The sequence below is a fragment of the Neovison vison genome, chromosome 2 (assembly GCF_020171115.1).
Source record: "Neovison vison isolate M4711 chromosome 2, ASM_NN_V1, whole genome shotgun sequence".
Classification (NCBI taxonomy): domain Eukaryota; kingdom Metazoa; phylum Chordata; class Mammalia; order Carnivora; family Mustelidae; genus Neogale; species Neogale vison.
Genome location: NC_058092.1, coordinates 186742602 through 186766295, shown reverse-complemented (window position 1 = coordinate 186766295; position 23694 = coordinate 186742602). Strand labels below are relative to the sequence as shown.

The following is a 23694-nucleotide window of genomic DNA, read 5'->3' as shown; positions in this document are numbered from 1 at the left end:
AAATCTTGTTTTGTGACTTCTAGGAATTAATTTCATGATGTTGCAGCCCTACCATTGCTTACGGAATGAGAATGGGATAAAGCCAGATTGATGTAGCTGGTCACTAGGAAATGTCTTGGTCAGACGGTGAAGGAGTGTACAATAGCACACAAAAAAGTAGTAAGGAAAGGTGTGGAATGGGGACGATATTGTCCTGAAAGGTGTGGAATGGGGACGATATTGTCCTGAAGCAAGCTCTTAAGTGTGTTCTACTATGGTCCTTGGTCTCAAAATTTTCTAAAGAAACCAAGTTTAGTTGTGTTTTTACCAATTCAAGCAGCAATACCTCATGTTTTCATAGTGCCTTTCTTCCCCCAATTTAAAATGGTTTAGGGTTACTTATTTTACTAATTCTCACACTAAGATAGAGGTAGGGGCTTCAAATTAGGAACAACTCATTAAATTAACAACACTAAAAAGTGATATTTACTAGAATTTCATTTTTAGGCCAAAGAGGCAAAATGAAAGAAAGGATCTGTGTATTACATGTCCCCAGGCAACAGAATGCCAGCTCCCTGACATTCCATAGTGTGTGGACACCTAAGAATTAGCAAGCACTGTTAATGAAGATAATGAGAAGGGGAAGGACAAAAAGAAGGGTGGGGGGGAAGGTTTTGTTTTTATTTTTAATATTTTACCATTTTTTTAAAAGTAGGACACACCCAACATGGAGCTTGAACTCATGACCCTGAGATCAAGAATCGCATGCTCTATCAACTGAGCCAGCCAGGTGCCCCAAAAGTTTTTTAAGTACTTTATTAAAGAAGGATATGAATGAACCCCAAATTTCTCCCTCCCAATCTTAATTGACCTGATGCTTTGGGCTTCTATCATTCTTATCCTTTCTCTCATCTATATTTCTTGTCCTAATCAAATTTCTAGTGACTGGGGAAGGAATATTTATTGTTTTAGGAAGTAATTTATAAATTTGTCTTCCTAATCTCTATCATAGTTTTTTCCTATGCTAAGTGGCATTCAAATTATTGTGGCCCCTTTCCTCTAAGGGTTTCAGTTCAATTAAACATGAGTGCCTACTAGGGGCCAAGTGCCATGCTGTCTCTTGTTTTTGACAGTGATGAAGGTAAAAATGGTTCCCCCAAGTACAGACTTACCATGCGATAGCATGGGGTTTCCTGTGATCTGAATTTATAGTTAGCCACTTTATCACTAATGCTAGCAGAACACAGGCAACTTGACCATTTTTAGCTTATTACGTTGCAATTTGATGGCAGCAATTGATGGTTCTGAGGAACTGCCTCATTGCAGTTAAGAGTTAGTGTTCTTTTTTTTTTTTTTTAAGATTTTATTTATTTATTTGACAGAGAGAGAGATCACAAGCAGGCAGAGAGGCAGGCAGAGAGGAGGAAGCAGGCTCCCTGCTGAGCAGAGAGCCCAATGTGGGGCTCGATCCCAGGACCCTGAGATCATGACCTGAGCCGAAGGCAGCGGCTTAACCACTGAGCCACCCAGGCGCCCCTAAGAGTTAGTGTTCTTAACAGAAAAAACAAAACCCTGCAATTTCCTGTCCCTGAGAAACCATCTGAGTGTTTCATATGGGTTGCAGAGAAACAGAGGACGTGTGCATGAGATAGACCCAGATTTGCTGCCAGGATTGATTGCCAGAGTCAAGGACTTTTACAGATAGCCCTTTGGTTCTGTAAACAAGCATTCCCAGGATGGTAAGACCTTTTTTTTTTTTTTTCCTTATTCCTATTTTTTCCTTTTTCATTAACCTGCCCTCTCATTTTAATTTTTTATAATGAAAAATTTCAAACATATATAAAAGTAGAAAGAATAAGGAACATAGCTGCAATTACTAATATTTTGTCAATTTTTTACATTAAGATGCATTTCCCTCTAAGGGAATTTATTGCATAAGGGGGAAATAGATCAGTTGGGAGGTAGACAAACCAGTTGGCTGTTCAGGAAAGATCTGAGCTTACCTAACAATTTGAGAATTACTGGCATATAAATGGGGGGAGGGAGTGGGTGAGATCATCCATGGAAAATGGGGTCTGAGATGGAACCCTGGAGAAGCCCAGCATCAAGATGTGGGCAGAGGAGGAGGATACTGCAAATAAGACCAAGAAGAAGAGATTTAAAGAAGGAAACCGAAGTCAGGTCACAGGAGCTGAGGACAATTTCAAGAATGAGGGATTGCTCAATGAATGATACATTTATAAAACCTATGCAAATGAAAATTTGTAAAGTGGGTCAATTTTATATTCAGTATAACTCATTAAAATTAACATATACATTTATCCTAAGGAAGTAATTATGTAGTATGTCTGGAAGACAAGGAATTTGTACTTACTTGGGAAAGCAACAAACTAAAGATTGTTGGCGGTAATAAAAATGAACCACAACTGGGGCACCTGGGTGGCTCAGTCAGTTGAGTGACTGACTCTCGATTTCAGCTGAGGTCATGATCTTGGTGTTGTGGGATGGAGCCCTGCCACTGACTCCATGCTCAGTGGGGAGTCTGCTTGAGATTTTCTCTCTCCTTCTTCCCCTCCCTTGCTCTCTCTCAATAAATACATCCTTTTAGAAAAGAATCACAATTCTCTTTTTTAAAAAAGATTTTATTTATTTGTCAGAGAGAGCAAACGAGAATGAGCTCAAGTAGGGGCAGCAGCAGGCAGAGGGAGAAGCAGGCTTCCCTCTGAGCAAGGAGCCTGGTGTGGGACTCGATCCCAGAACCCCGGGATCACGACCTGAGCTAAAGGCAGACACTTAACCAACTGAGCCATGCAGCATCCCAGAAAAATGAGACATAACTCTTAACAGTTTTGGTGAAGCTGATTTCCAAAATCTAAGAAATTCCACTTTTCTGTGAAACCTTGCTACATTGATTTTTTAAATTCAATGTATTTGGTTGTTTTTCTTTTTCTTTTTTTAAGATTTTATTTTTGTGAAAGAGAGTGAGTATGAGCAGGGGCAGGGACAAAGGGAGAGGGAGAAACAGACTCCCTGATGAACAGTGATGCAGTGCTCAATCCCAGGACCCCAGGATCATGACCTGAGCTGAAGGCAGCCACTTAACTGAGTCACCCAGGTGCCCCTATTTTTGTTTTTTTGTGAGCATCTACTATGTGCTCATTACTATTCTCCTGCCAGTAATCAAGATACAATAGTACATGTGACATGAGCTCTATTCTTTCTATTTACCATATTCACCATACTCACCAGCCTCTGTCACTGGGTTGTTTAGTCATAGGATTCACTGGTAAGTTCTGACATAGATGTCCATTGGTTTGACTAGATCAATGGTTCCCATTAAAATCACCAGAAGGACTTATTAAATACAGATTGCTGTCCCCATGCCTAGTTTCTGATTCAGTAGGGATCAGAGAACTTGCTTTATTTTTTTTAGATTTTATTTATTTATTTGACAGAAAGAGAGAGATCACAAGGAGAGAGAGAGAGAGAGAGAGAGGAAGCAGGCTCCCTGCTGAGCAGAGAGCCCGATTTGAGGCTTGATCCCAGGATCCTGAGATCATGACCTGAGCCGAAGGCAGAGGCTTAACCCACTGAGCCACCAGGCGCCCCGAGAACTTGCATTTTTAACAAGGAGATACCAGATTGCCACTCCAACAATCATACCATGAAAGAACTTTTTTACTTTTGCCAGCTTTAAAGGTCTATCATCTTTTTTTTTTTTTTAAAGATTTTATTTATTTATTTGACAGAGAGAAATCACAAGTAGACGGAGAGGCAGGCAGAGAGAGAGAGAGGGAAGCAGGCTCCCTGCTGAGCAGAGAGCCCGATGCAGGACTCGATCCCAGGACCCTGAGATCATGACCTGAGCCGAAGGCAGCGGCTTAACCCACTGAGCCACCCAGGCGCCCAGGTCTATCATCTTTTAACAAAACCGCATTATTTACCCTAATGGATTTACCTCTTCTCATTATCTCCACTGAAAATTCACTAAAGCCTAACAATGTTGTTGAATATATATGTAGGCATTAATCAAAACATTTTCAATCTTATCTTCTTACACTTTAATTCTGTCCCAGGGATGTCTGCCAGGAAGCTCTCAGACATCTCACATTGCACTGAATATAGGTGTTTAACGTACGCTTTCTGATAGGCCTTCAATGGAGTAGGTAGCACATGGTATTTTCCTGTTTGGTGATCATTATTTGCTTTGGTCAAATTTGATACAAAGTCTTAAAAAATGAATATTTAATCTTGGTTCATTCTTGGACAGTGTTCTCAAGTCCAGGAGACCACATTGGGCAATCTGGTGTCTGATATAATGGACAATTTTCCTGTTAATCAGGATATAAGGATATTAGTCTCAGTACTGCCAGTGGCTTTATTCTGCCTGTAAAAGTCACTTAATCTTTGATGGCTCTGGAAAATTAAGAAAATATTGACCATCTTAGATTCAGGAAGCATTAATGAAATGCCTGTTTTTAAAAATTTGTTTGTTTAATTAATTTATTTATTTGGCAGAGAGAGAGCGAGCACAAGGAGGGGGAGTGGTAGGCAGAGGGGGAGGGAGAAGCAGACTTCTCGCTGAGCAAGGAACGCATGCTCTCTCTGTCAAATAAGTAAATAAAATCTTTTAAAAAAATGCCTGTTTTAAAAATACAGGCTCTAGGAACCAAATTTAATTTCAAAATGATATTTTTATAAGAATTAATTTTAGGGCTCCTAAGTGGTTGCCTTCAGCTCTGGTCATGATCCCAGCGTCCTGGGATCAAGGCCCACATCGGCTCCCTGCTCAGCAGGAAGCCTGCTTCGCCCTCTCCCATTCCCCCTGCTTGTGTTCCCTCTCTCGCTGTCAAATAAATAAATAAAATCTTAAAAAAGAAAAAGAATTAATTTTGGAAGTAAACAGTTTTCCACTAGAATCACAGGAAAGTAAGTTTTGTTACTGCTGCTGTTGTTTTTGGTTTTGCTTTAAAGAAATAGATACTATAGTTCAAAAATTGAATAAGTATTTATTGTTCCAGAAGGTACATTGCTTTTTATACATATTTCATAAATGATACAGGATTTTACACATGTTCAATATTTTGCTATTTGTTTAAAGGACTTTTCTCCACATTTCCCTCCCTTGCCTCCCACACACCCTGAAAGGATTTGCTCATTGCACTGTGCTGTTTCTTCTTAAAAACCCTGCACACAAACAGGATAGATGATTTAAAAATAATTCACAGAACTTAACAAAAATAAATGAGGGAAGGGGTTGAACGACTCGGGGGCACTGGAAGGAAGGGGAGACATGCATCCTTTCATTCCATCATGCCAGCGGAAGGGGCGGCGGCAGGAGCAGAGCAGCAGCGGTCTGGGCAGGCCTTCAACCTCTGCAAGGCACCTGGAGTCTGGGTTTGTCATTGCAAGTGTTTCTTTTCATACACAATGATCCCAAAAGAGGAAGAAAATGAGAAAGAACCTCCTTGCCACAATGAGGAGGGGCGAATCATGTGAAAGAAATCACGATCAGCTGTGTGGCAAGCCTCATCATCCTTTCCATCCTGCCCCCACAGTCGTTAAAAACAGGATATTAGACACAGATTCCTTTGACTCTTCAAGTGCAGATGTCATCTGGAAATATGGTAGAAAATATTTTGATAGAGTATAAGATTAATTCTTCCTTCTCTCAATTTAAGATAAGAAAAAAGAGGGTGAAGAGGGTAGGTTGAAGGAAGCCGTAGAAATGTATTCCTGTATAAAGATAAATTGCACCCTTGGAGATCCACACACTTGATTTACAACTATTGAAGTGGTGGAGGTGGGGGGCTCACAAACAGTGTGGAAGTGTGTGTCCTTCAAGATAAACAACGTCTCCAGACAAGGCAGCGCCATCTGGGTGGGCTGGAATGCTGTCACACAGAGCAGATTAACAGCAAGGAGATTATTCTGGTTTGAAATGGCTAGAGAGCCATGATTTTTAGCCAATTTGTAAACCTTACGTCTTCCTGATTTGGTAATATAGCTGAATACCGCCCCCCCTCGGATTTGAGTTATGGAGGGAGAGGGGAATATCAATAGGAGAGTTAAATAAAGGAGGGAAATTCTGCCTCCTCTTAAAGATTAATTAATAAAAAACAAAACAAAACAAAACAAAACAACCTCATGCAGTGTTGCCAATGATTCCTAGGTACTGATCCAGAGCACTGGAATATACAGACATCGAAGAAGGTATTATGGGATAATCCAAAGTGTCAATTATTAAACAGTCATAAGATGATTCCAACTCTCATATGGATAAAATTAGCATAACCAACAGGACTGGGTGGTCAGAAAAGGGACACGAATAGGAGAGATTCCTGGTCACTTTGCAGAGACTGGGTCCAATTTAAAATAAATGCTAATGACATGGGCTCAGACTCTGTTTGCCACCCACATACCTTGAGGATTTGCTTTTCTGGTATATTTGTTTACTCCTATGTCAAAAATAAGAAAAGTCAAATTAAAAAAAAAATTAGAGCTGAGTGGGGTGCTGGTGTGTTACTGTTTTGCTGACCCTGCAAGAAGATGCAAGAAAGGAACACCCCCAGCATCCTTTTCTCTTTATGAATCTCTCAACTATATAATGCATCATTTTCATCCAGAAACTAAGATGCTTGATTAAGACAATATTCACTAAGCCCTTTGAGCTTATATTCCACAAAGCCTGATCCTTAGATTTTAACTTCCTCTTCTTCCCTAAGATCCTTTTTGTTTTGTTTTTTAATTAAAGGTAAAAACCCTCTACCCCGACTTGGCTCCCAGCTTCCACCTGCAATGCTTTAATTAAAAAGGCAAGAGTTATAAACAGGTGTTCCTTCTGCCAGGATTCAGAGGCTCTTTGTAGATCAATCTTTTTCACCAATTTGTCGAAGGGGCAGATGTACTTGTAATGGGTCTCTCAGTCTCTTAAGGTCCATTTCTGCCTAAAATAGAAACAAAAGGTGAGAAAAAGTGGCTAGTGAAGCTTTCAATGATATTATCCTCTCCTGAGAAAAGGTAATTGTCTTTTTCTGCATCACTATGAATCCCAGAAATCATCTCAATTACTCTCAAATTGAGACTGCCTCAGAAGCAAAGGGCTTTAAAGGCATAGGACAACCCAGGGGGACCAGAATGGAAGTCTGCCCTGGAAGGATCACCTGTCAACAGAGCCTCCAGGAAAGGCTGTGCTGTCAGCAGGGCAGGACTCAGAGGCTCAGGACCATGCGAGCATCTGATGCACCCTGATGGCGTTTCTCAAACCTTTGCCTGGATCCGGAACTTTAACTTCCGTTGCTCAACACTTGAGTTGTTCCTCCAGTAGTTGTTTCAGTTTTTTTTGCTTAGTGATTTTAAAATCAGGGATGTGCTGTCAAGGGCAGCACTTTCAAAACTCACACTGGCTGGGACCTCAGCTGGTGGAGCTGGATTAGTAGGCGGAGGGTAGGGCTGGAGCATTTGTATTTTTAACAGCTCCAGGGATGCTTCAGCCCCACCCTCAGCCTAATGCGCTCCCTCCAGGTGAGAACCACCACACGGAGCAACAGAAGACATAAATCAACTTAGGCCAAGGCAGGAAGACTAAGCCTATTCAAAGTACAACCCCACCACCAATAAGGGACACAGAAGAGCAACCAAACGTTATAGAAGATGGTAGAGTTTCCAGAGATTTTCTGAAAAATCGCTGAAGTCATATAAGACTACAGAGAAGAGGAATGAAGATTTATATAGCAAAATCAAAGATATTGGAGGGAGGCACACGCAGAAATTTGAAAGAGGTAACTATTATGAAAAATAAAATACATCTCTTTTAAAACAGCATCTTCTAGTTCAATAAACTCTGAGACTTGTGCCTGGCAAACATTTCCAGTAATCTTTCTTACCTAGATTTTATTTTTGTCCCATAGCCACCACATATTTTAGGTGGAAAATCTTTCAAAATTGTTGTAAAAAGATTTTATAAATAGAGAAAAGTAAAAACAGACAATTTTAAAGAAACAAAAAGAAGAAAAGTAAAAATAGTTCTACAAATTTCAATATGCTACTGTTAATAGGATAGATAGGACCCATCACCTTTCACCTGCTGTGTTCTAAAACTTTCCAGAGAGATGTCCATGCTAAAATTCACATTTTTATTAACTGAGGAATAATTAATACAGGAAGAAGAGGGTGTGATCATTCTTTCAGAGTTTACCTACTGAAGCACTACAGTTATGGATAATGGTAATAATAATAACAATTATTATTGTTATTATTATAATACCAATACCATACAAAATGGGGCTGGAATTTATTTATTTTTTTAAGATTTTATTTGTTTATTTGACAGACAGAGATCACAAGTGGACAGAGAGGCAGGCAGAGAGCGAGAGAGAGAGGAAGCAGGCTCCCTGCTGAGCAGAGAGCCCGATGCGGTACTCGATCCCAGGACCCTGAGATCATGACCTGAGCCGAAGGCAGCGGCCCAACCCACTGAGCCACCCAGGCGCCCTGGAATTTATTTTTATTTTTTGAAAACTTACCTGAGCAATTGCATCCTTGAGTTGATTATATTTCTCTAGGTCAAAACGTGACTTTTTGGCTCCTTTATGGAAAAATAATAAGTATTGTCTGTCTCTGGCTTCTGGATAAACATATTCCTACAAATTAAAGGAGAAATTAAATTATTAGTCCTTAGAACACTATCTTTACAAAATGAGCACTAACTGCTAATTAGGTTCACTACACATGCAAAGATATATACCGATGTAGGTGCAGTGTTAAATATATTTTTTAAAATTTATTTTAAACTAATTTTTTAAAGATTTTACTTATTTATTTGACAGAGAGAGAGAGAGATCACAAGTAGGCAGAGAGGCAGGCAGAGAGAGAGGGGGAAGCAGGCTCCCTGCTTTCAGAGAGCCCAATGCAGGGCTCAATCCCAGGACCCTGGGATCATGAACTGAGCCAAAGGCAGAGGCTTAACCCACTGAACCACCCATGTGCCCCTAAATATTTATTTCTTGAACACTTTTTTATTGTGAACACATGTGTAAGAGTACACAAAACAAAAACGTACAACACAATGAATCATCACATAAAGAATAAGCTAATCACCATCAGATAAAGGAAATCGAACACTGCCCACAACCTAGAAGGCATCCTCCCACCTCTTCCCAATTATTAACCTAGGCTTCCTCCCCAAACTCATCACTATCTTGCCTTTAATGGTAATTATTTTCTTGTTTTCTTTACAGCTTTACTGCTTAAGCATGAATCCCCTTGAACTCTATGGCTTAATTTTACCTGTTTTTTTAATTTTATAAAAATGGAGTCAGACGATAGGTATTATGTACAGCTACTTTTGCTTAATATGTTTGTGATATTCATACTTTTGTAATTCACTCATTTTCATTGCTAGGTTATATTCTATGGTATGACTACATCACAATTTATTTATCCATTTTACTATTGATAAGACTTTGGGTTGTTTCCAGGCTTTCCTTTTATGAATAATGCTGCCAAGAACATTTTTGGGCTTATCTTTTCTATTGGATGTACACCTATGAATGGAGATCCTAGATCATAAGGTATGCCTGTGTTCAAATTAAGAAGTGATATAAAACAGGTTTCCAAAATGGTGGTACCAATTACATTCCCATCAGCAGGATACGAGTTCCCATCATTCCATATCCTTGCCAATACTTGGTACTGCCAGTTAAAAAAAAAAAAAAAAAGCCATTCTGGTGTGTGTGCAGAAGTACTACTTTATTTTTCAAAAATAGCTTTAATGAGATATAAATCACATACCATACAATTTATCCACTTAAAGTATAATGTTCAATGGTTTTTAGTGTATTCATGAAGCTGCACAACCATCACTACAATCAGTTTTCATCATCCTCAAAAGAAATCCCATTCTCTAGGGACACCTGGGTGGTTCAGTGGGTTAAGCATCTACCTTCTGCTCAGGTCCTAACCCCATTGTCCTGGGATGGAGTTCCACATTGGGCTCCTTGCTCAGCAGGAAGCCTGCTTCTCTCTCTGCCTCTGCCTGCCACTCCCCTACTTGTGCTCTCTGACAAATAAATAGATAAAACTTCATTAAAAAAAGAAAAAAGGAATCCTGTACTCTAATAATCACTTCTCATCTCCCTCAACATCTCCAATTCCAGGCAACTATTAATCTACTTTATGCCTCTACAGTTTTGCCTATTCTGGACATTTCATATAAATGGAATAGTATAGCACATAGCCTTTTGTGGGTGCCTTCTTTCGAGGTTCATCCATTTGTAGCATGTATTGGTACTTTATTTTCATTTCATGACATTTAGGTTGTCTCCACTTTTCTGGCTATTATGAATAATGCTGCTATGAATATTCCTGCACAAGTTTTTGTATGAACATGTTTTCATCTCTCTTGGAGATCTGATTTCCTGATCACTCGTGAGCCTGAGGCATTTTTGTTTCATATATTATTAGCCATTTGAACTTCCATTTTTAGATGTGCTTATTCAAATCTCTTGCCATCTTTTTTCTGGCAAGAAAAAGACTGGGTTGTCTGGTTTTTTCTTACTGATTTATAGGTTTTGTTAATATATTCTGGTTATGGATCCTTTGTTGGGTATATGTCCTACAAATATCTCCTCCCAGCCTGTTTGCCCTTTTAATGGTGTTTTTTTTTTTTTTTTTTAGATTTTTATTTATTCATTTGACAGACAGAGATCACAAGTAGGCAGAGAGGCAGCCAGAGAGAGGGAGGGGGAAGCAGACTCCCTGCTGAGCAGAGAGCCCAATGCAGGGCTCAATCCCAGGACCCTGGGATCAAGACCTGAGCCGAAGGCAGAGGCTTTAACCCACTGAGCCACTCAGGTACCCCTAATGGTGTTCTTTAATAAATAGAAATTCTTAATATTTTAAAAAAGATTTTATTTATTTATTTGAGAGAGAGAGAATGAGAGAGGTGGGGAGGGGCAGAGGGACAGAGACAGAAAAGCAGACTCCCTGCTGAGCAGGAAACCAGATGCTGTGGGGCTTGATCCCAGGACCCAGAGATCATGACCTGAGCCAAAGACAGACACAACCAACTGAGCCACCCAGGCGCCCCCAGAAATTCTTAACTTCAATACAGTCAACTTTATCATTCTTATTCTTTATGGTTAGAGCTTCATTCTGGGTAAGAAATTATTTCCTATTCCACAGTAATTGACATATTTTCCTATTTGCCTTCCAGAAGTTTTATTTTATTTTTTAAAAAGATCTTATTTTTAAGTATTCTCCCACACCCAACGCGGGGCTTGAACTTACAATCTTGAGATCAACAGTTGTATGCTCTACAGACTGGACCAGCCAGGTGCCCCTCTTCCATGTCAGCTTTCATATTTATATCTATAATCTATCTGGAATTAATTCTTGTTAATTAAGGATGTGTAAGGATGGGTTCATTTCATTTTATTTTTAATATGGATATTCAATTGTCCTAGCACCATTCATAGAAAAAGACTCTTCTTTCTTTGCAGTGTTATCTTTTTAAAATCAAAAGTTCATTTATACCACATCTGCTTCTATATTCTCTCAACTATTCCATTGGACTATTTGTCTTTGTGCCATTATCTTAATATTACTATAATATTATAAATAAAGCTACAGTCTTCCATATCCTGTAGAGCAAATCCTCTTACCTAATTTTTCTTGTTCAAGGGTTCACTGGCTTTTCTTGGGCTTTTACATTTTCACTGAAATTCTAGAAACAGCTTATTCAAATCTCCTCCCCTTCATCCTCAGAATTGTTGGAATTTTGACTGGGGTTGCACGGAATCAAACAGATCAATTTGAATACAACTGACATTTTTTAATATTTACTTTTCAGTCTATGAACATGTTCAGAAATTTCCTTTAAATGTATGTTTTTCTGCATAGCGATTTTGCACATCTTTTGCACGATTACTTTTAGTTTCATTTTATAATTGTTGCTGGCATATAGATATGCAATTGATTTATGTATATTGGCCTTGTATCCAGTAACCCTATGAAACTCACTTATGGATTCTAATCAAATATATGTACATGTTTATATATATATATATAAATATATATATATACATAAATATATATATATTTTTTTAATGTACGAAGACTTTTGAATAACATCAGTTTTCTTTCTTTCCAGTCTTTACATTTTTAAATATTTTTTCTTCCAGGGATAATTTATGTTTGCTTCTGCCTGGAGACTATGAGCACTAGCAGTTTTGGATTATCACTATTCTAGGAATACCTTAGTCTAATTGAGATGAATGAAGTTGGGCTATGGTTCAGAGAGAAACTACAAGAGGATCCTCCTTATTTGATAATGATAGCTATTAGAGGTTCCAAACCAAACAATCTCAATTGTTTTGATCCTTCTAGATCATCAAGTTTTGCTCAGCTTCTTGGTCTCTGTCTTACCCTGCTTAGTCAGCATAAATCCCCAGAGGTATAAGCACACTCAGCACCAGGTTTACCTTCCTGGAATTCCTCTTCCTCAGGTCCTTGCATGGTAATTTTTGCTATCTTATAAGCTCTCTAGTGTCTGTAGGCAGATATATTTAATGTTTTATTTAACTATTCTAACTTTTCCTCATGGGAGGATTGGTCTGGTGCTTAGTATGTCATAAAAGAAGCAGAAGTGAATATTGAATTACAATGATGACAATAATGGATTAATAGTAGCTAAAGGCGGGGCATGCCTGGGTGGCTCAGTTGTTAAGTGTCTGTCTTCAGCTTAGGTCATGATCTCAGGGTCCTAGGCTGCAGAGAGCCTGCTTTTCTCTCTCCTACTCTCCCTGCTTGTATTCCCTCTCTCACTGTCTCTTGCTCTGTCAAATAAATAAATAAAATCTTAAAAAAAAAAAAGTAGCTAAAGGGAAATAGAAATTGGAAAAAAAAAAAAACAAACCCTGAATGCCTCTCCTCCTAAGATATTATAGTCTAGTAGAAGAGTGAAGACATTATATATGAATAACTATAATACAAGATAGAGTAGGATAAGTGAAATGAGAGGTACAATGTGCTACAAGAATTCAGAAGGAGAGTTCAAAGTTGTCTGTAGGGAACTGGCCAAAGGTTCATGAAAGATCAGCATTTAAGAAACCTTGAAATATAACAGGTAGAGATCAACAGGGAGAACTCCCAGCTGACAGAATGATGGGAAGTAAGGAATGAAACTCCTGGTAGAAAACTCAGGGCATTTGGGGGGATAATGAATATAATTTTATTTGTTTAAAACACACAGTAAGTATACTGTAGGGAACTGACAGACCTTTGGAGAAGACAGGGAGGAACCAGTTATGACTATCAGGCTAAGGATTTTGGACTTCAATCAACAGATAAAAAGAACCTATTAAAGGGGTGTGTATATGAGGGACAGGAACAGGGAAGAGAGGAGAAAGAGAAGGAAAGAAACAAAGACAGACAGACAGCAAGGCCATGTCCAGAGCTGTGATTAGACATGACTGATCTGGTTGTGCAGTTCTGTTCACTCAGGGTAATGAGTATGAGCCAGACATGGGACTAGGTGCTGGATACTCTGGGCAAACAATGGCCGGACATGAACAGTTTATTGTCTCTCTTCTCTACCAGACAAGTTTGGGAGGCCCAGAAAGGTTAAATACCATTTGGGGGCTTTCATTTTCTCACACATAAATAGGCCTATGACCAGTGGTCTAACAACAACAGAAACAAAATGCCTATGTTCAATCAGAGCTATATAAAAATATAAGAGAAGCAATTCTCAGCTTTGGTACCTAAGAAAATAGAAAAAGGTTCTCATGTCTCACTTACTGCAAATTTTTATCAAGGGAAATTGAATCTGTGTGGTATCACACAGATAATAATAAGTGATAGTAAATCCTTCATACTTTTTAAAGTGCCAGAGGATTTTCAAGCTACTGTAAAAATAACACTGGCAACAAAAATGAGTTCCAGATACTGATATTTAATAAATAAGTCTTGGTTGCTAGAGAATAGGCCAGGCATATAAAGTGATTGGACATCTAATTTTCATCTCTCTTCTAGGAAGCAAAAACAGTAACAAAGAAGCTTACTTATACTCTTAATATACTTAGAAATAGACCAGAGTTGAATTTAACTATCTGATTAGTTATCACTAACTTTCCATTCCAAGAATTCAATAAAAACCAAAAGCCAAGCCAACTTGGCTGACCAAGCTATCATGCAGCAGATCATTCTTCTCTCTGTAAGGTATTTTTTTCTAAATTTAATGGCTTATATGGCTCACTTTATAGTCTGTGAGCTTCTTGAGGTCAGGAGCCATGATTTACCTCCTTACCTTTAACACCGAGAATAGAGCGTAATACACAATTAGCATGCATGTGCACAGGTGCATCTGTGTGTGTGTGTGTGTGTGTGTGTGTGTGTGTGTAGGATTAAAGAGTACTTAAGGGGAGATGGCTTTAGAAAATATATGAGAGAAAAGAGAACTACTGTGACACCCAAAACTTCATTAGCATCTCATAAAAAGTTTCTGGAAGAGGAATTCTTACCTGGCGTGTCATTACAAAATATGCATACATTGCCATGGCACTTCCGTAAGTGATAAAGTAGGTGACTGGCTCCATGATGTCCCAGGAATATTCCCACCAGGTAAGCCGGGCCAAAATGCCAAACTGTGTGGCCATGTAGGCAAGTCCACCCCATAGCACCAAAGTGGTCCTCTTCTCAGCTTTTCTGCTAATCTCAATTCGTACCTACAGGGCACACATGATCAACAGTATTTTGAAACAGAACCAATTTTACATTTAAACTGTTTTACATTCGCAGAAGAAATGGGGCTCATAATCAGGACATGTTAGTCTCCCTTCTAGGAAACGTAACTTGTCTTCCTAAATAGTATCTGTAGTTTTCACTGAATATTTTATAGGAGTAACACTTTCTTAGGACACTTGTGCTTTATGTTTCACCCTAGAAGTAGGAAAAGATGAAAATATAGTGAAACTACAGGAGTAAGTTAGTGTCAACAACTCTTTATCCAACTACACAATTATCTTTTTTGAGGGAGGGATATGAAAATATGCCAGTGTTCTCTTACTGTAGCATGTTAGATTTCATCATCGTCACTGTTTACTCAAGGGGTCTGCTAGGGGGCAGAAAGTACAGAGAGTCAGAGCATGGACTCTAGATTCAGAACAGCTGTGTGCAGGCCCTGATCTGTGTATCATCATCAGTGTCATATAGAGTTTTCTGAGGACTAAATAATGGACTAGAGGTCAAATACTTGCACAATTCCCAGCATATAGTAAATAGTCAACAAAAGATGATAATTACTTTGTTATAGCTAGTACATTAAAAAAATGCTTTTTTACATCTTGAAAATGCCAAATTTAAATTTCATTCTCCTTCACAACAGTTCAAGTCTGATTTCTCATGTTTCTAATGGTCTTAAATTTAATGAGAACCTTGAGATATACGTTCATTATTTTTAAGGAAATGAGAAGAAGCACAATATTAAGAGTATCTGTTCCCTCTCTTAATTTCTGATAGTCTAATTTCTTACAATGAAAATACTTATATCATCGTTAAAAAATAAGAATAACATGCTTATTATAAAACACCTGGAAAAATGTAAAGAAGAAAACCAGTCATCACTCTACCACTCTATTAGCATTTTGGAATATACTTCTGACATTTTTCCTGTGGGTTACATATACATATATATAAATATGCATAGCTATATGCACAACACATTTAAAAATTAGATCATAGCATACACTAATATGCACATTATTTTATAATACCCTTTGCATCAAATATCATAATATTCTTCTATTGCATATGTAGATTAGGTCCACACAATCATTTTTAACAGGTGCATAATATTCCATATAATATTGATTCTTAACTTGGCCAAAATCATTACCCACTACACACATAACTTATCTCAATCAGTAATTAACCCAATTGTTGCAAAGGTCATAAATCTGGTTATGGGCAGACATTTAGAGCTCAAAGTTCTATGTCCACTATGAAGACTCAAAGCTATTTCTTTTCAAGTTTTTTCTTAGCTTTGATTGGACTTTGTTATGGTTCAGTTCCCAAAACTAAAGGACTAGTTTGACTGACACAACTCAATTACAAAAAGAAGATGGGGGGGTGAAGGGGGGAAGCAAACATATATGCTCTAGAAAATTACTGTTGAAGAGGAGAGTCTGAGATTTGAATGGGCACCTTTTCCAGGGGAGCCAGCTGCTCTTTGAGATCCTCTAATCTTTCAATAAGCTCCCTTTCCTTGTTTAACTGGTGCTGCTCGATGCACAGCGTGGTGTACAGCTGCTGGACGAGTGTCTTTACATCATTCAGTGTTGCTGCATTTTCGTGGCTTAAGAGGTCTGAAAAGAAAGGGGTTACAATTTTTTTTTTTAGTATTTGCCTTACATGGAGCATTCCTATTCTCAGAGCTATTAGACAATAACAAAAACAAGACACACTCATTTGCTACAATAACCCCACCATTCATGTTCAACTGAAGGAAAGTGATAGTTCCTTTTCAAAAAAGAGGTATCTGCAAATCCTAGAAAGTCAGTTCAGATTTAGGCGACTTGAAAATTTTGAAGCCAACATCTACTTTTTTTTTTTAAAAAGATTTTATTTATTCATTTGACAGAGATCATAAGTAGGCAGAGAAGCAGGCAGAGAGAGAGGAGGAAGCAGGCTCCCCACTGAGCAGAGAGCCCGATGTGGGGGTCAAACCCAGGACCCTGGGATCATGACCTGAGCTGAAGGCAGAGGCTTTAATCCACTGAGCCACCAAGGCACCCCCAACATCTACTTTTATATTCTTGGAAGTCAAAATGCTACAAATAAGATTACAAATAGTAATAATCCTCATTAGATAAAAACAAAAAAGGGGTGCCTGGGTAACTCAGTCAGTTAAGTATCTGCCTTTGGCTCAGGTCCTGGGGTCCTGGGATCAAGCCCCACATAGGGCTCCCTGCTCAGCAGGGAAATTGCTTCTCCCTCTCCTTCTGCCTGCTGCTCTGCCTACTTGTGCCTCTATTTCTCTGTCAAATAAATAAATAAAATCTTTAAAAAATAAAAACAAAAATCTTAGGCAATATGTTAAAAACTAGTAGAGAGGTTCAGAATTTGATCATGCTTATCAAAATGCTTATCTATAATTTGTCTGTATTCCTGCCATTTTCCTGTTTAATACAGGAAAAAAATACACAGTATTTCAAATTTGCAAATACAAAGATATAAATAAAAATACAATTATCCTAAAACTCTTAGTTCCCATACACCTTCCCCCTATCATGCCAAATTTGATTTACCCCTGTTGGGAAAAGAATATAGCTGTTTGGGCCTGAATATCATGTTTTAGATGGCATGAAGTTAAGAGAACGATTGAAAGGGTAACACATTAAATTCTTTGATTCAGTATCCTTTTCTGGGAGTAGAACGTGTTTCCAGAAATCTAAAAATTTTGTTTTGAAAAATCTAATTTAAAAAATCAGCTGATCTCAGTTGTCAAAGAATAAAAACAAAAAACACAAGAAAGAAAACTTTTGCTTTAAACTCTTGTTAGCCTGGGGGCGCCTGGGTGGCTCAGTGGGTTAAGCCTCTGCCTTTGGCTCAGGTCATGATCTCAGGGTCCTGGAATCGAGCCCCACAGCAGGCTCTCTGCTCAGTGGGGAGCCTGCTTCCTCCTCTCTCTCTGTCTGTTTGTCTGCCTACTTGTGATCTCCGTCTGTCAAATAAATAAATAAAATCTTAAAAAAAAATAAGAATCACTTAAAAAATAATAATAAAATAAAATAAAATCTTGTTAGCCTGATGATTCACAGACCTGTACCCTTGGGGCAAATAATACATTATATGTGAATAAAAAATCAAATCAAATCAAATCTTGTTAGTCTTAAATGTGACATTTTGTTACGTACAGCATAAGGTAACTCATCTAAATCAAAATAAGCCATAGTCAGAATTAGCCATATATTTAAACTTTTTTCAAGGATGTCCTTTAGTACAGTTATCACAGAAATTCAATCAATGAAAAATTCAAGTAAGGGCAGCAAATTAGATTAGAGAAGAGCTGATACAGTAAAATGGTAGCACAGTATCTTGCACACTTCAGTAAATGTGTGCTGAGTTAATAGGAATAGACAAAAGCAAGAACACTTTGAGTTCTAGAAGTCATCTATGTCAACAGGGCTTTCTTTGCACTGAAGTTGTAGCTCACATTTGCATATGGCTTTACACTCTCCAAAGTTACCAGAAGAGAAAGCTGCACTCTGGAAGGCAGTAGCTTATCTGGAATGTTACAGTGCAGTGGTGGAGTCTGTGTCTCTTGGCGCCATGACTGAGTTATAATGTTTCTACTAGATCAATAACAATATTTCTCCTGAAAGCTGGGTCCCCTTTCAAAAAGACAATTTCTTAAGTAGTGATCAATCATCTACAGTTAATAAAATCTCTTCACATATATTATTTATATCATGTTATCCTCACAATAACAGCATGAGTAAACTTGGCAGGCAAAATTTATAAATGGGGAATTTGAATCCGAGAGATAAGATTAACAAATGTTTTTGTACTAGGTACTGATCTAGTCACTACAGAGAAAAAAAAAATCAAGTATGAGGTGGTTGGTTTCTTTAGTGAGGTCTAAAACTAATACTCACAAACTTGCATAGCTCTTAGGAAATGGACAGAGATCATCTGACTGGTAATCCGATGACTTTCCTCCTGCATGCCCTTTCTTTTTCCATTTTAACTTTTTTTTTTTTAAGATTTATTTATTTATTTGACAGGGAGAGGGAGAATGAGGGAGGGATAGAGGGAGAGGAAAAATCTCAAGCAGACTCCACTTTGAGCATGGAGCACAATGGGGGGCTTGATCCCATAACCCCAAGATCACAACCTGAGCTGAAACCAAGAGCTGGATGCTTAAAAACATCCAGGTGCCCCCATTTTAACTTTTAATACTGTATTTGCCTAGAAGTCCAAGGAAGGAAGGGGAGTAAGGAAGGAGGGAGGAAGAAAAGAGGAAAGGAAGCAAATAAGCAAAACTAAACAGAATCTCTTCTCTTCTTTTTCCTAATGTAGCATGGATATGTTAATGATCAAGCATGTATAGATAATCATATCCTGAAAATCTGTAAAGTTGGAAATCAGACTTGGAATTTGTTTTACAAAAATGTACGTCTCTGTTAGAATACTGTTCATTGAAAGCTTGTTAGTTTACATTTGATCTTAGCCAAAAGGCTGAGAAGCGATGAAAGCTTGTTAGTTTAAAAATTAATATTTGTATTAAGGGTTCTGCTGTGTAGAACATTTATTTTTTATATCAATCTTTTCTTTTATGGCTTCTGGGTTTTATGTTATAGTTAGGAAGCTCTTTTTCAATCCAAGGTTACAAAAATATTTCTCTTTAGATTGGCTTTCAGTACTTTTAATATTTTTCTTCTTCAAAATTTAAATTTTTGATCCACATACCCTTTGACACAGCCTTCCACTTCCAGGTATTTTTCTTACATATACACTCTTAGACTTCCTAAATGACACATATTCAAAATTATTCAACATTACAGTATACACTATAGCAAAATATGAAAACTACATAAAGTCCATCATTATGTTTCTAGATCCTTTCTTATCTTTCTCTCTTTTGTGTCTTGCTTATTTTCTTTAGTGATATATTTGGATTTCTTTCTCTTTATTCTTTGCAAGTTTATTAGTGGTTTTTAATATATGGTTACTATTAGGTTTGTATATAACCTGTTCTGCATACAGCAGTCTATATTAAGTTGGTGGTTGTTTAAGTTTGAACCCATTCTTTTCTCCTCTCCTCTTAATGGTTTAAGTATATGTTATTACATTACATATCATTTTTAAAGCGAGTTCCTGGAATTTTTATGGAAATACTTTTTACTGCTTTTGTGTTTTCTGCCTTTTATACTGTCACTTTTGGTCTCCCCTTTCCACTCAGTAAGTCCCCTTTAATATTTCTTAGAGGGGTGGTTTGGTGGTCATGAATTCATTTAACTTGTTTGTCTGGAAACCCTTTACCTCTCCTTCTATTCTGAATGATAGCCTTGCTGGATAGAGTATTGTTGGCTGAAGATTTTTCCCATTCAGCACTTTGCATATATCATGCCTATCCCTTCTGGCTTGCAAGTGTCTGTTGAAAAATCTCTTGCTGGCCTCACGGGTTTTCCCTTGTAAGTTACTGGCTTCTTTTGCCTTACCATTTTAAGAATCTTTTATCATTATATTTTGGAAATTTAGTTACAATGTGTCTTGGTATAGATTGCTTTTGTTGATTTTGATGGGAGTTTTATGGTGCCTCCTGGATCAGGATGTCTGCTTCCTTCCCCAGGTTAGAGAAGTTTCCAGCTATTATTTCCTCAAATACATATTCTGCCCTCTTTTCTCTCTCTTCTTCTGGGACTACTATAATACTTATGTGTTATTATGTTTGATGGAGTCACTGAATTTCCTAAATCTATTCTTACTTTGTGTAATTCTTTCTCTCTTTTGTTTAGCTTCATTGCTTTCCATTACTGTCTTCTAGCTAATTAATTTATTCCTCAGCTTCTTCCAGGCTGCTGTTCATCACATCAAGCTTGCTTTTAGTTTATTGCACTCTTCATGTCTGACTCCTTTTTAAAGATTTATTTATTTATCTGAGAGAGAGTAAGGGGGAGAGAGAGTATAAGGAGGGAGGCACAGAGAGAGAAGTAGAAGCAGACTCCCCACTGAGCAGGGAGCCCAACACCAGACTTGATCTCAGGACCCTGGGATCATGACCTTAGCTGAAGGCAGATGCTTAACCATCTGAGCCACCCAGGCGCCCCCATCCAATTCCTTTTTAACTCTTTTATCTCTGTGGTAAGGTTCTCAATGATCTCTTCCATTCTTTTCTCAAGCCTAGTGAGTATCCTTATGATCGCTGCTTTAAATTCTCTAGCAGGTGTGTTACTTACATGTTTGCTTAGATTTCTAGCTGCAGCCTTATCTTGTTCTTTTATTTAGGATAAATTCCTGTCTTCTCATTTTGTCTTAGTCTCTGCCTGCTTCTGTGTGTTACAAAAGCCAGCTATGTCTGCTACTCCCTTTTCAATGTAATCTTTTCTCTCCCATTTTTTTAAAAAAGATTTTTATTTATTTGAGAGAGTGAATGAGATAGAGAATGAGTGAGCATGAGCAGGGGTAGGGGCAGAGGGAATGGGAGAAGGAGACTCATGCTGAGCTGGGAACCCAACGAGGGGCTTGATCACAGGACCCTAGGATTATGACCTGAGCCATACATAGGCAGACACTTAACTGACTGAACCACCCAGGTACCCCATCTTCTCTTCATTAAGTTGTGGAGTTTGTTTTGTCAGCCCTTAGTGGTGCTTTCTGGGGTATTTACGATGATGATAGTTACCTAGTTGTATTTATGGAAGGAGGTGAGCCTAGGGTCCTCCTATTCAACCACCATCTTCCTCAGAATCCACTCTTACTTCTTCAGCTTCATCTACAATCGCATAAGGTCTCAGTCCTATAATAAATCTTTTATTCCAAAATACCTATATAGTTCTGCCTCCCCAACTGAACCTGGACTGATATAAATACTATGTATGTATATATGTATGCTATTATTATATTATAATATATATACATATATATATAACATATTATAAAAAGGGAAAAAACTTATGCACTCATATTTTCTGACAAATCCATCAACAATATTTGTCAGGAAACACAAGAAACTAAGAACTGTGCTTGCTGGTACAGAAGGAGCAAAGGGTAGATACAGAACAAGGAAAAGAAAACTTTTTCCCATACATTCTTTGACTTTGGCAGTTAACCTTGTGAATGTACTATCTATTCTAAACAAATAAAAAAATTTAATGTGCAATCACATACTTTCTAACAGCAATTAAAAAACCATGAAATGATAATTCAAAGATCAATCTCACAGATGTCCAACTACTAAAGCCCCAGTAAAGAAAATTGGCTTTATTTTGTTAGATTTTCTTGTCAGGAAGAATATGGTTCCAATGTATTGTCATAGTGGAGGAAAACATCAACCTCAAATCCTTGACCCAGAAAAATTTGCCCACATATTTGGAGATGAAATTTTGAGAGAAGACAAATCTGCTAATGGCTTAACAATAACACTTTTGGATGACTTGTGTATGCTTCACTAAAAATGCAATTAGATATTTGTTAACGTTTCTGCACATGTCATCAGTGCCAGGAAATTCAGGTATAGAAAGGCAAGAAGATGTGTTAACCTAATAGGGATTAAAAGTCTTTTCAGCTACTAGAATGGTTTGAGAAGGACTTTGGTTGAGTCTCTGATAAAGTATTTTTTTTTTAAAGATTTTATTATTTATTTGACAGAGAGAGATCACAAATAGGCAGAGAGGTAGGCAGAGAGAGAGAGAGAGAGAGGAGGAAGCAGGCTCCCCGCTGAGCAGAGAGCCTGATGCGGGACTCGATCCCAGGACCCTGAGATCATGACCCGAGCTGAAGGCAGTGGCCCAACCCACTGAGTCACCCTGGCGCCCTCTGATAAAGTATTTGTTCCTGTTTGTATTTAGTTTTCCCCTTTAACTGTTCCTCTCAAGACATTTACATCATTAAGAGAGAAGCAAGGTCTCCAATATCCTCTGGATGGGTATATGGGGAAAAGGCTTAGTGGTCCCAATCAAAATAATTCTCCTTATCACAACAACTTTCAACAACCACTGAGTTAGATTATATTCTCTTCTTCCCCAATAATTAAGTTGAAGGTAGTTAATTACTACTTCAACATGGACTGAGATAAAAGACCTTTTGTACTCCCTTTTCCATATTCCTCCCTCCATTCTAGATTTAGGTTAGGTTTAAAATAATCTAATTGCTAAAACAGTTACTCTTCTCATTCTGCGGTGGGCAGAGGGTAATCCAGCCAAAAGAACGCAATGATGCTTATAGATAGCCTTAGTGCTATGACCTGCTCCCTTGGTTTTTTCTGCCTCTTGCCTTTCAATTTTGGGCTTAGGTACAAGGGTTGTCAACACTTAGGCATCCATAATACTTATGGACTGTCAATCCACATAAACATTAAATGGGCCTTTATTAGATCCTCTACCAATAAGCCCTTTATCCTCAGTGCCTGGTGTAAGTGTGTAAAGTTCAGGTTTACTAATAAACAACATTTTTAGTTCGAAAGTGCTATCCATCAACAGGGAAATGAAAGGAACACCGGGGTGGCTCAGTCCATTATACATCTGCCTTCAGCTTATGATACCAGAGTCATGATACCAGAGTCCTAGGATGGAGTCCCATATCAGGCTCCTTGCTCCATGGGGAGCCTGCTTCTCCCTCTGCCTGCTGCTTCCCCTCCTTGTGCACAAGCACTTGGTCTCTCTCTGACAAATAAAGTCTTAAAAAAAAACAAAACAAAACAGGAGAAAGGAAAATAGGAGAGAAGTGAAAGTTAAAGGGCAGGGGTGGGGGGTTTGGTAGAATTCAAAACTTAAAAAACTGTCCTGGAAAAGTTCTCCTTCATTAATTCTTTTATTAGATTTGTTCCATTGCTCCATGTATATATAAAATCCTCGTGTTCCTCCTCCTCATTTGATACCTGAGCTCTAGTACCTTCAGTTTCTTTTTTGTTTAGCCTTTTCACTAAAAAGTATATGTGGGGAAGAGGAATATGCCTACTCATCTGGATGATTGCCAACTTTCTCAAACACAGAA

The 23694-nt window shown here is 38.1% G+C and overlaps 1 protein-coding gene across 1 annotated transcript in view; it reads right to left on the bottom strand.

Moving 5' to 3' along the window:
- Nucleotides 1-4968: 4968 nt before the first annotated feature.
- MCU (mitochondrial calcium uniporter) overlaps nucleotides 4969-23694 on the bottom strand; it is a 205068-nt gene continuing 186342 nt past the window's right edge. Inside the window, exons 5-8 of the mRNA XM_044239751.1 lie at nucleotides 16183-16343; nucleotides 14502-14705; nucleotides 8505-8621; nucleotides 4969-6926 (exon numbers count right to left, since the gene is read on the bottom strand). Of these exons, the coding sequence (XP_044095686.1) occupies nucleotides 6849-6926; nucleotides 8505-8621; nucleotides 14502-14705; nucleotides 16183-16343 (560 nt within the window). The 3' untranslated portion in view covers nucleotides 4969-6848. The remainder of the gene's footprint in view (nucleotides 6927-8504; nucleotides 8622-14501; nucleotides 14706-16182; nucleotides 16344-23694) is intronic.